We start from the raw sequence: 14,045 nt of genomic DNA, 5'->3' as shown, positions 1-14,045 counted from the left end.
TTACTTAATATTTTTATTAATTATAAATTTAAAATTTTTATCAAAGACTGATTTTACCGTAAAATTTTGTTCACTTTATCGATTACCTCCTTTAACAATAAATTGCACGAAACGTAAAGTCAGCGTTTAATCTGTCATGATTATCTGAAATGTCGAAAAATACACTTTTTAGGTTTGGAATAAAACAGCTTTGTTAATTTATCAGTAAACAAATAAAAATTTCTAATTAATTTGTTGAGAATTTAATTATGAGAAAATTAGTGTAAATAACGTCTGTTAAAACTAAACACAAATTTGAGAAGTTCAGCTTTAACAAACCGGATCGGAAAAGTAATACGATTTTGAACAGAACAATTTTCATCGATGTTTGAACGACATAATGTAAATGAAAACAAATAGAAATATTATCGACAACAAAAAAATCAATAAAAAATACATTTAATAAATTAAAAATCACGTATTTTTTAGTTTTTTTCTAAAAGTTATTAAATATCAATCATAAATCATTGTTAAATATCAAATATGAAAAACTTGATAAAGCTGCAAACATTTCTTCATAGCAGTTGCTTAATGCGGTCACCATTCTGTTCAGTGCATAGTTCAGCTCGGCGAATCAATGCTAGCCGGGCACGTCTAATAGTATCATTATTATTCCTAATAGTAACTCCATCTTCTATTATATTATGTTTCAATTCTTCTTGTGTGCCGATACGAGCCGAGTAGACTAATGACTTCATCCAAACCCAAAGGAAAACATCCACTGGCGTGAGATCGGAAGATCGAGGTGACCATTTTACTGGTACGTTTCGACCGATCCATTTTTGTGTTAGTTAAATGATTCATCTCATCACGACAGTAGTGAGCAGGTGTGCCATCATTGAAAAACCACATCTGCACTCTATCTGCAAGTGGAATATCTTCCAAGAGTTCCATCAGATTTGTTGGCAAAAAATGTAAGTACCGCTCTCCATTGAGTCTTGGCGGTAAGAAAAAAGGGCTTATGAAATTATCACCATGAAGTAAAACTTTATTACATTTTTATTTTTTTATTATCGCATTAAACAAAAAAGTGCGTTGGAAATGACTTGTAGCAGACTCGTGGGGAGTTTCTTCTGTCCAAGTGTGAATCTTCCGATAATTTACAATGCCATTTCTTGTAAAACAGGATTCATCAGTCATTAGAATATTATTTAGGAAATCGCGATGATGTTTACATTTTCTAAGTAACCGTAGACAGAGTTTCATCCGTTTATCATAATCGGTTTGTAATAACTCTTTTACACGTGTTATAAGGAATGAGTATTATTGTTGCTCCCGTACGTTCGCTACACACTTGATTGCGAAACATGAAAGCGATGTGAGGACGTTCTGGTGCTTGAGGTGGGAGATAATTGTACCGCATCCAATATTGCTTCTTCAGTGGCATCTCTCACAAGACGTTCAAGACCAGCATCGAATCGTTGTTCGTTTGAGCATACCTGTTTCTCGAACTCGCTGTTCCAAAGCGTGAAATGTTATACGATCCGGTGCCCTTCGATATGGCGATATGGATAATTTTCACGGTATTCACGCACAGTAGCCATTCCATTTTTATTTATTTTACCGTAAATTAACATGTCCGTCAACTCTCCAAATGAAAACAGATTTGTGATATCACCCGTTGTGAATGACTGACCGAACATGATAAATAAACAAACTTATTTTATTCCAAACCTAAAAAAGTGTATTTTCCGACAAAACGTTTTCGTGTTTTATCTCGTTTTTTCTTAAAACCTAACTGAGAGGTCTGGTATTACTTTTATTCAATTTCTTGGATCGAAAACTATAAGAAAGCCTCAGATTTATCCCTCGATTTGTATATCCTAAGAATTTTAGTACGGTTTAATTTCAGAGATTGAGCAGAAAGCAGAGCTAAATGTTTCGCGAGCCAAAACTCGCTAACGAATCGTTTTCTAACCTATATTTATATGAACTTTTTTCTTATTTGTGGCTATTGAATCATCTCCCGAGAGATTGCCGTGCAATTTTGAATCGCTCTGTGTATATATACCGAAAATAAAAGTAAACAAAATTACATTATATAAGCGAGCCTAGAATACGGTCGAACTCTTACGTAACAAAATTATTCAGTCGAACGGAAAACTGTTTCCGGTTGATCTTTTTTATTGCACCGCGCTGATTTTCATCAGACGGTAGGAATTGTAGTTTAGGAAAGGGATTTCTCTAGTCTGTATACATTTTTCTTTTGCGGTCTTCGCAATGATGTTTCATTGACAAAATAATAAATGTCATCCGATCAGGACTATTTTTTGGAAGATGAGTGTAGAGAAACGTTTTTTAGTCGTTGAACTTTTCAGCAGGTTCCCATTTAGGTTCCCTTCCTAAATTTCAATCTTGCGCATCGAACGATCATCAGCATCTGTTGCTAAATTTGTTAATCCTTTAGGATCGAGTAAAATTTCCTTGTAACTTTATCTGTTTAAGGAATGATCGCGGTCATACTCTTAGCTCCTTTCATGTCTCTTCTCTCAAAATTGGTACGTAATGCGAAACGGGTTATTTTTGTATTAAAAACGTAAAGAAACATGTTTTTAGACAACAGAATTGTCTGTTTGTCGGATATTGTGAAAAGTACGGGATATACGGTTCTGGAATCTGTTTTATTTAATCTGTCGGTTCAAAACCTTAAGAAACCATGAAGTTTGCACCGTAATGTGTGTTCCTAGAATTTCAGTACGGTTTTATTTCATACCTTGCCCAGGAACCAGGTCGAAATATTTCGCTAGCCGTAAATCGCTAACGGACTCCCGTTTTTTTGAATTTTTTTCATTGTTTCCGCTAGTAGGATGAGCTCAGAATGCGCCGGTAACAACACTACGTGAGTCGCTCTGTATATCTAAAATAAAATTAAAATAAATGACTGTGTGTTGTTAGTTAGGTGTTACTATAATAACTTTCTGTTGTTTAACCGGCATAATGCTAAGCTAATTTATTAAATAATTTTTATGCTGAAATAATGGAAAAATTGTTACGCCCTTCGTCGAGGAGTTAAAAACAATTTTAAATGATTAAAAAACTTTGTCTCTGATAAGAATTTTGATGTGTGTATGTTTTCCACTGTAGATCGATTTTTCGCATCACTGTTTGGGGATGGCAGATTTTGTAACCGCGGTTTTATTTTTAAACATTTATATTGCGTTTTTAACCATCCCGAACGATATGCGTTCCGGTCGATTGAGATTTCATTTTGTATTACAGTTGAAAATTGACTTTCTTGCCGCTCAGGAGAAAGAAGGACTCTGTAAAATCATTATTGAAGTATATTCTGACTTCCTTCTTAATACCCGTATACAGACCGACTCTCGTGTATGCAGGTACTAAGTATCCGACTGGTAACTGTCATGTTCTGCGGATGTCGCGACCTCGATGACGTCTGCTGCAAAAGTCAGCAGCTACTTTATACAGCTTTTGTCGAGACCTTGAATACTTCATGAAATATAATTTATTATTATAAAAATCCAGGAATCTTTTATTATTTAATTTTGCGTTCAGAACGCGTTACTTATTTGCTGCTTCAATTTACAGTGCTTCATCGTGTCATCGGGATTGTTTATTGTAGCATATCATATTTTATAATTATTCAAAATTTCTTATACAGTTTACATATATTTTTTGTAAAGCTAAAACTAGAAACCCATTTTGATTGTTATATAGTCATCATCAGTAAACAATAAGAAAATAGTATTTATGTAAAAAAATAAGTAAATAAAAAAAAATCTTGTGCAGTTCTGCGCAAGAAGTTCGACCGACTTTTCGTTATTTTATTTGGTTTCCGCGTTCCAACTTGCAGTACCATAACGAACCACGTTTCTAACTTGCCCCGTTCAAATCTTTTCGAGCTTAAATTGAATGTAATTCAAGAAATACTCGACCGTTCTTTACATAATTTTCACAAGCAAACTTCAGATACACTTCTACAGCATATCTAAATTTCAGTGAAATTGATCTAGTAGTTTTGGAGTTTTTCGAGCCACAAAATTTGTTATAAATTAATATATATTTAAATAAATATATATGGAAACCATAATTTAAGTGAATGGTATTTTGTACTTTTAATACTTCAAAACGTTAAGAAAAAATGCATTTTTACCCCCCCCCCCCCACCCACACCATCATTCCCACCGTGTAATTGAAAGTAATACTTTACTTTTGAAATCATAGTCAAAAATTGTTAATAGAATTTATCTGTGAATGTCTCTAAAATAATATCATATATATATATATATATATATATATATATATATATATATATATATATATACGATAAATAAATAAGTATAAAAATTAATATTTAGTAATAAGGTTTATATTTTATTCTAGTTGTATATGAAATAAATTGTATTTTATTGTTACAGGCAGTGAAACCAAAGAGTGGAGTATTTTGTTTTTTGATTACGGAAGCAAGAGAAACAACAGCATTAGAAATGCCTGATCATGAGAATACTTTTGTTCTCAAGGTATGTTGCTAACATTAATTTACCAAAGAATGGTTGATCTTCACTCTTTCCTTTACTCCGAACAGTTGGATTTTCAGTTATAACATATGTAACCTAACAAACAGATAAAGACTATTGAAATTTTTACACTTTGATGGTAAAATTTGTTTCTGTTTGAGATAAATTTGTTATTTTAACAACTTTTTAAAGTTATTATTTTAACAAAAAAGTTGCAAGAAGTTAGTTTGTAATAAATATAAGAAAAGTTGTCATTTAAGGTAATAATCTACGCAAAAAAATAATAATTTTGATTGTGAACTATTAGGTATCAATTGAAAGATAAACATTAAATTAAATTATATTTATGTAATAAATATAGGGAAAAAAGAATTTCATTCATCACTAGAAATCCGTACCAAAGAATTCAGTAAGGAAGAACTTTAAGAATAGACGCTTACAGAAGAGAAGAAGAAAATGATAATCAAAATAAGAATTAAAACACTTTTAAGATGTTTGTTTAAAAAACTGATGGAAATGTATTTATAATGTAAATAAAATATAATCGTAGGAGGAGGTGAGTTACTGTTTCCATTTCTAGTTATTTTCAAGCTCAAAACATAACAGTCAGAGGCTTAATGAAGGCAACTTCATAAAATTATTGTAATCTTTAAACTCACTGATGAATGTTTTGCTTCTTTCTTGTGATGGAAATGATAATTATTTTACTATAGCCATTAGTCAGCAGTGAAACTGCAGCCAGCATTACTGAACTTTTAACAATTTTACAGGAACCGGTTTATTAAATGCGGTGCTGACTATTGTTATTACGTTTAATTATCACACTTCAATTACAAATGAAAAATCTGTAGATAAAATAAATTAATCCTACAAAACATATAATCAAGGTGTATTTTTTCATAGGGGATAAGGCACTTAGATGATAAGTATCTTACATCTATATATTTACAGTCTGATTTTATATTTAATAAAGTTACCGATTCAAGTTGCAATGAGAAGGATATCGCATGAACTAGTGCAAAAATTACCAAGCACTGTGTGTATTTCTTAATGTGATATTGTCACTTGGAGGAGATGAAAACCGATACAAAATTATTTTGCGATTTGTATATACTCTCACGCTAACATTTTTCCTAACAACTTGGCTGTTAGAAGTCCAATTTAAAAACACAAAATGTCATTTAGTTCATAACGAAATGCTTAAAATTTCATTATTGTTAATTTATTTAATAACTGGTAGTTCTTGTATTGCTGAATGAAAAATGATGATGGCTCCCGTTTTGAAATTTGTGAACATAAAATTACTATATTTATTTATTTTGTAGAGGCTACCGGTTTAAAAAGATATGGTGTATCTGTATTTCATTAAAATGACTGTCCATTCTACAGATTTTTAAATTTTTACTTAAAAAACCACAAAATGGCAAACAGATTAAGAAGGCTTTTACCGACTTAATTTTTCTTAGAATTACTTTTTCTTGTATTGATGTTTAGGAACAAACTCCTCAAATCTGGATGAATATTTGTATCCTCTGTACGTAAAAATATTTGTTTAATTTTTATTAGATTCCATTATTACTACTTTGTTTTTGAATTTTTGTGTGTAAATACTTATATGAATATTTTACTGTAGTGTGTAAGTGCATTATAATTCCCATATCAGCATATAATCAGTAAATAAAACTAATCAAACTTACATATATAACTCTTTACAGAATTCACCGATATACAGTTACAGGTGTCTGCAGTAGATCTTGGCCTGTCATCTGTGAGTCCTGAGGGATTACTTTAAATTGAAAAAAAATCGCGTGTCCTTGAAATTTGCCTAGCATGTATTATCAGTTTGTTAAAGTGTTCATAATTGTTTTTGATACTATAATTCTTATTTTTTATTTAATGCAAAATGCTTCTTATTGTTTACAAACTTCTTATTGCATAACAATATTTGGTAGTATCTCATAATATTTAACAGATCTTAAATTCTGTAAATTAGTAAAATATTTATACAGTTAAAATATTTAATTTAATTTAAAATATTTTATTTTATATAAGTACAACTCAGTCAGATATTTACTTGGTTTATTTATTTATTTTTTTAATTCTTAACATGCATATTATGATATCAGAAAGAAATTCTAAATCTTTACTGTTACTTGATGGTTTGAGGGTATTTTGTGTAAATTGTATTTATTTGTCTTTTGTTATACGTAATAGATTGGATGAGTTGTTTTTACTATTCTAACAGAAAATATATCATAATTAATAAATTATTAAAAAAAAACCGTAGTACAAATATAACAGCAGAAAGTAAGAAGTAAATGACAAGTTTAAAATCAATGCACTTTCTGAATAAAAATAATATCTTAATAGAATGATAAATTCAGTTAAATGTAAAATTTTATCAATGAGCTTAATTAACATTAAAATTGTTTGTAATCTTAACTGCCTCTGTTATTGAGCACAGGTTAGATAGATTAAGAAAAAAATGGTTATAATTACTTGTAAATATGCATGCTTATCAATGGTTATTGCGAGTTCAAAGAAAATTAATTAATTTTGAATTATAAAACTTATTAAGATACTATTTTAGTTTCTTTTGCAAGTAGATAAAATAATAAAAGTGGTATGTTTGCACATTTGCACCTGCGCATCTTTTTGTTGCAGTCGGAAATAAAACGACTATTCACATCTAGACTAATAATAATTATGTATTAAACTCTCATAAAGTATTTAATACTAAAAAATTATATTTTGTCTTTTGTACTACTAACAGAAAAAATGTTTTTTTATTATTATTTTTTTGAAAGCGAAAAATGTTTCGCGTTATCATCGCCTGGATCAAACTAAAACAAGATTAAAATTAATCTATAAAAGAAAAACAACAAAAATGAGTGTAAATTATATAAAACATGACTAAAAAACTTAAAAACTAATATCATTAAAAACTTACGACTAATATCACATACAACAGAAAAAATAAAATAAAAAGCTGAAAACTAAAACTAGATTAAAATTAAAATATTGAAAAAGAGGAAAAATTTAAAACGTAAAGCAAATATTGCAGATTATCACGAAAAACTTAAAACTAAAATCACAAAAAGCTTCTTACAATTAATATCACAGTCAGAATCTTAACAGTAAAATAAAGTTATTTAAAAATAAGTACAAAAATGAGTACAAAAATGAGAAGAAAAAAATTAACAAAAATGTAAGGGGTGTAAAGGGTGTAAAGGGCCCCTTCACGGATAACAAAATATGTAAGTTTATAATTAAAATAAAAAAAACATTTGCTCATGAATAAAGATTACAAGTACTGGAACTAGGCAGATATTATATTTCCTGAATCATTTTATACTCGGAATAATAGTACTTCATCTAACACTTTGTTGTCATTGCCCAGGAAACTGCGAATGTTAATGGGTAGTTTAAAGTTACGACTTAAGGCCGCATAACGAACGCAATCCTCAAGGATGTATCGCACAGTTAAACGGCAGTCCCATGTTACGCATAGTGGTGCATTTTCCGCTGACATCAGGTATCGGTGAGTGGCTCTCGTATGTTCTATCCGCAATCGACTGAGGACCACTTCATCACGACGAGCTTTTCTGCACGAGGAGTTTCATGACAACACAGAATCTTTAATGTGCCGGAGTTTATTATCAACGGTAGCCGTCCAGTCACCATGTCACTTCGCTCAAAGAGGTTGTTTTATACAATTAATAAAGTAAGAAGTAGCAACTCGAGTCGTGAAAGGAGGTCGACGATTACATGCGTCTTTGGCAGCGGAATCTGCATGTTCATTACCCGGAATTCCTACGAGGCTAGGGACCCAGCAGAAACTTACTTGTGTATTGCGATTATTCAACTCGGCGATTGCGTTGTAGATTTCAATGACGATAGGATGTCTGGAGTAAATGTTTTCTAAGGCTTGGAGAGCACTAGACCAGCCACTAAAAATAAGGATATTACGGTACTTAGGGTTAATGATATTTAGACCCTTATTTTTAGAGTATAGTTTAGCAGTAAACTCGCTCGTAATACCACATAGACCAAACATATAAGTATTATCATTGACAAAAAACACGCAACCAACGGGATAGTTCTGTTTCGGTCCATCAGTGTATACCACCGAGTCTGGGTCCATCTTGTAGAGAACACACTGAAACATTTACTGGAAGACAGTAGGTGGTATTGATTATTTATTTTATATCGTAAGGTCAAACATAAAATTTATAAGGTTTATTCCCCACGGAGGATATGAGCACGTATACGTTGGAACGAATGAAATTGTGTCAACATTTATATGGTGCAGTAGAAGTCAGGTACGAACACCTACAGGTGCAGTAAAACGTGGATGGTCCTCATACTTTCCTAAATTAGGATTCCTAAGAACTGTGTCAAAAGCCGGGTAATTTGGCTGTCCTTTGAGACGGGCAGAATAAGATGCTAAACGTTGGTCCCGTCTATCCCAAAGTGATGGCTCACCACAATCAACAAGTAAGCTTAGACAGGAATTGATATAAATGCACCAGTAGCAATCCGAGGGAAAACATGATGTACAAAATCCAGCATTTTAAGCACGGTATGACGAGCTGTAGACTAGGTGGCACAACCATATTCTAAACGGGAACGAACTAAGGAATAATAAAAACGTGTCATACTTGCCCGATCGGCTCCCCAATTGATGTTGCTAAGGACTCGCATCATATCTAAAAGTCTGGAACATTTTGTTTTTAATTCTGATATGTTTGACCCAAGTAAGTCGGCTATCAACAAATAAACCTAAAAACTTGACATGGAGATAGCCGTAAACTCTCCGTTCAGAAAAATTTGCTGAAAGGAAGGGTTCCGCAGCCGAGAAAAGACTACACGTTTTGTTTCTTCAGATGAAAACGTGAGGCCGGTAACCCTGGACCATGCTTCAAGTTGAGATGTAGTGTTCTTTAGTAGTCTCACTGTTGTGGCTGTTGAACGGGTCGGAATGTAAATAGCAAAATCGTCAACAAATAAACAACATGAGACAGGTGGCTGCAGACATTTGATAATACTGTTTATGGCTACAGAAAACAAGGTGGCACTTAATACACTACCTTGAGGCACTCCATTTTCCAAGATGACGCTACCTGAAAGAGAATTTTACACACGAACACGAAACGTTCTGTGATTTAAGAAACCCAGAATAAAAGCAAGCATATTATTCTTGATTCCCAATTCTTTGAGGATGTTAAGAATACCACGTCGCCAGGCCGTGTCGTACGACTTTTTGATATCAAAAAAGATAGCGGCGAGGTGCTGGCGGAGTGGAGGAGTAGGAAAGCGTTTTGTATGGCTGTTTCCATTGAAACTAAATTGCCAATGGAAGATCGTCCTTGTCGCAAACCACAATCTTCTGGAGATAAAAGGCCAGGTCTACCCAAGTACCATGTAAGCCTGCGGTTTACCATTCTCTCCATTACTTTGCATAAAACGCTTGTCAAGGACATAGAGCGGTAGCCTGAGGGGTTGGATTTGTCTTTACCAGGTTACTAGGTCCGGGCTGGAACACTTGTTCGGAAAATAAACCATTGCAAATGTTCCATAGATTTTATAGCATCAAATTAGGAAGGTGTGAAAGCATACCGAGGCGAATGTTGTCCAGTCCAGGGGAAGTGTTACGTGAGTTTTTAAGTGCGTATAATAATTCCTTGAATACGAATGGGGCGTTTAATTTGCTAACCGAATCACCAACGTTTAACGATAATACTACTATTTGTATTTTGTACTTCTGAAAATCGTTATTATATGATGAAGTAAGAGACACCGAGCGGAAAGACTTTGCTAAGGAATTTGCCACTGCGGAAGATGATGAAAGGAGTTCTCTTTCATCAATAAGACCGAGAATACATTGTTTCGGTAATCAGAAAATTGCACGGATCTTTTTCCACTCAGTAGACGTGGGAATAGTGCGTAAGATAGTGTTCACGTATTTTCTGCATGACTTCCCCTTAGCGTCCAAGAATACTCGACGGCATACCGTACTAGCCCGGCGGTATAAATTTAGATGTTCAGTTGTAGGCCTGCAGTTAAATTTGCGTAGTGCTTGCCGTCGATTGCTAATAGCGTTTTGGCAATTATCATTCCACCATGGAACGGAAGGACGTCTAGGAATACCCGATGTTTGTGGGATAGTATATCTGTTAGCATTCTTAAGTATCATGGACGTAAAAGAGGAAAGTTGGTCAAGGATATCTGCACCATCCTCATACTGCGATTGGAAGGCTTTATGGTACCTGTTCCAATCCGCCTTTTCAACAATCCATCTCCGTGGCCTTTTTATCACCTCGCGGTCGACACCGAAACAAATAATAATTGGCCTGTGATCACTGCCGTGTAAGTCATCAGACCAACAGACCAATGTAACGACAAACAATGTACCAACAGGCCGTGTAATTGGTCAACAGACCAATTAAGATGAGGGGGTATAACTCGGTGAGTATACGAAGAGGTCGATGTTAGATAATGTACCAGAAGATAAAGACAAGATTGTGTGTGACCTATCATTCAGTAGACAAAGCTCCAAGTCTTGTCTCACTCTATTTATCATATTTCCTCGAGAGGAGCAGAATGATGAGCCCCAGGAAATATGGTGGGCATTGAAGTCACAAATTGAAAATATGCAATTTGAAGGGGATAGAGACCTTTACTGCAACAGTAGAAAAAGGGTGCTCAGTGGAATTCTTGTAGCCGACACCTCATTCTTCATAAAAATAGCAGTTCCATCACTCTTTCTACTGTCTACTAGACTGTCGTATCTCTCACAGAAATATCCTGTGAGTATTATTGGATCTTGTTGTAGAACATGTGTTTCTTAGAAACACATGATTAGTGGATCATGTGTGCGCGCCGATACTCGAATATCTTCAATGCGGGACCGAAGACCTCCATCGTTGTACTGAATAATGTTCACGAGTGTAATTAGATATAGATACACAATTTTAGGCAAATATGCAAAACGTAGTTGTAGGTGATTCTGTTTTTTTGATTTTAAAGTACTCCGTTGCCCTGGGGTCAGGCGGTTCCGCAACCATATCTTTTATTAAATGAGTAGATGGAAGTGGATATTTTGAAGGATGGGATGTCGTAGATGACATCCCAGAAGGGGTGGTTGTGAGGGCTTCCTGAAGAGGGATCTTATTAAATTGCTTACCGCCAACTGTATTTACTCCTGTCCGTATAGTTACTTTCAAAGGGTCTCACTGTTGGTTTCACTTACTGCAGCTATTGTTTAAGTCAGCTCAGAAATAGTAGCTGCATGTGAAGCAACTTTGTCAGATAACATCTGAAGAAGTTTTTTTAGCTCATTGCAGGATCCGCACTGCTGATTATCTTCATTTGTAGGAGCTTGCTTTGATGTAGCGGTGGTAAAAGATACATCTGGTTTAACCAGGTTCTGTGAGTATATTCTTTTTATATCCCCTGTGTGCAGCCGGAAAAGATAGCTTCTGCTCGGTAGTGATTCTGGGAATTGCCTTTTCTTCTTTAAAAATTGGAAAATCTCGGGAGCGAGCTGTATGTGAACTACTGCAATTCGCACATTTTTCATCTTCTTGGCAGTTGGTATCATTGTGGCCTTCGTTAGCACATCGAGTACAGATCTCAGTTTTCGAGCAAGATGTTGTAGTGTGCCCATATCCTTGGCATATGAAACATCGCCGTGGGTGGGGTATGAATGCTCGTATTCAAACCTACAGGTAACCCACTTTAATCGTTTCTGGTGGAACAGGGAGATTGAATGCCAGTATAAGAGACGATGTCGGTTCTTTTATTCCGCTCTGCCGTTTCATTATACGCTTAACTTCCATAACACCTTGGGGACGAAGGTCAGCAGCTATTTCAACGATATCCTTATTTAAAAGGTCTCGGCGAAAATTATTCCTCGGCTCGTATTAAGAGTTTTGTGGCATTCTGCACTTATACTTATACCACTCATATTGTGGAGACGTATGATAGATCGACTCTGTTCCTCATTAATTGTTTCGATCATAATCGATCCGTCTCACAATTTTTTAATATTCTTTATGGAACCATTTGAATTTGTTATAACCTTGTTTATCGAGAAAGGCGAAACCTTTTGGAGGAGCCACCTTCCTGATTATTGCGGAGAGCAACAAATCGGATGTTTTTATAATTACCAGTTTTTTCTACTAGGCTATTATTTTCGTCAGACAAAGCCGAACGGAGTCTCTTCAGAAGACTAAGATTGGTGGTTTTTTCAGATGGACCACCAACCATCATAAGACGTTTTTGTGGACTTGGAATTTTGGTCCCACGAGTACCGGCGATATAACGGACCACTCCTGCAGAGCGCACGCGTACAGGAGCTAGAGCTAAATACAAGTCGGTTCGCTCCAGTGCTCAGAGGACATCGTTCGAGATTCACTACGTAGAGCTATTCACCCATCAGTACGATATTTTCCACCTCTGGTTACCGTTGCGTTTCGTCAGATGACGCAACAACACAAAATGTAATTGTAAGAAGAAACAGTGTAGGATTTTGTGTAATCGTGTAAGGGTATATGTTATAATTTGTGTAGTATTCTTTGTGTATTGTATGTTATGGTATAAAGTGTTCTGCAGCTCTGGGTGTAGTGGGAAGAAAAGCTGCAGAGGCTAGGGCCGTGGGGACGCTAACCCACTAAGTCTTAAAGAATAAGACTCTCCGCCAACCCACAAAGTCTTAAAGAATAAGACTCTTCATCTGGGGAAAATATGTTTTGAATTTAATTAAGATTACATACATTTTGAGAAAATATACTTATTTTGAAGTTTGAAACTGATGGAAAGAATTTAAGTTACGTAATGTTGATGAATTTTTGATAATAATGTTGGTGAGCCGGTGTGAATTAGATAACTTTGATGAACTGGTATTAGTACAACACTATTTTTTTTCTTTTTTTTTTTTTCTACTTGACATAAATCTCATCTCCTCTGCTCCCTGTATATTGCTCCTTTTTTATTTGTTTAAATTCTCCTTGTTTTTGGTTCTCCCCCTTTCATTTTTTATCCTCTCTTTACTTGTCCTTTCAACACATTAACTATTACTCTATGTCTTATAATAATCTGGAAATATACAATGCTTGTATCGACAGTAGAAGATTCATTCTACTTAACTTGCCAAGCGTCAAAACCTTGGTCTTCAATCTCTCGCATACGCCCAGGAGTATGAAGGCCCTCCTACTTAGAGATATACCGCTTGCTACGTTGCGTAGCTAGGATGTCATTTGGTTTCATGCCGGTGATCACACAAACTGCCTCTTGTGAGACACTTCTGTAGCCCCCGACAACAGCTAACAAAAGAAGACGCTGGGCTTGTGATAAAATATCTCTATAACAGTGGAATTGTAGACAGTGAGCCCAGACGGGCGCAGTGTACAACATTATGGCCTCACAGACACCTTTGTAAAGAATGCGCATGGTACGAAAATTCAACCCTAATCGGGATGAATGACTCTACGAATACCAAAGAAGGCATCAATAACCTTCCTTCCGACA

The 14,045-nt window shown here is 34.7% G+C and overlaps 1 protein-coding gene across 4 annotated transcripts in view; it reads left to right on the top strand.

Annotated features, from left to right (window-relative positions):
* The window catches only part of Lnk (SH2B adapter-like protein Lnk), a 174,623-nt gene that overhangs the window by 84,500 nt on the left and 76,078 nt on the right, over window positions 1-14,045 (top strand). For all 4 annotated transcript variants that reach the window (XM_075362603.1, XM_075362602.1, XM_075362601.1 and 1 more), the window contains exon 2: window positions 4,416-4,517. In XM_075362603.1, the coding sequence (XP_075218718.1) occupies window positions 4,416-4,517 (102 nt within the window). The remainder of the gene's footprint in view (window positions 1-4,415; window positions 4,518-14,045) is intronic.

The sequence above is a fragment of the Lycorma delicatula genome, chromosome 4 (assembly GCF_047948215.1).
Source record: "Lycorma delicatula isolate Av1 chromosome 4, ASM4794821v1, whole genome shotgun sequence".
Classification (NCBI taxonomy): Eukaryota; Metazoa; Arthropoda; class Insecta; order Hemiptera; family Fulgoridae; genus Lycorma; species Lycorma delicatula.
Note: the sequence above shows the minus strand (reverse complement) of the source record. Positions and strands in the feature narration are given on the sequence as shown.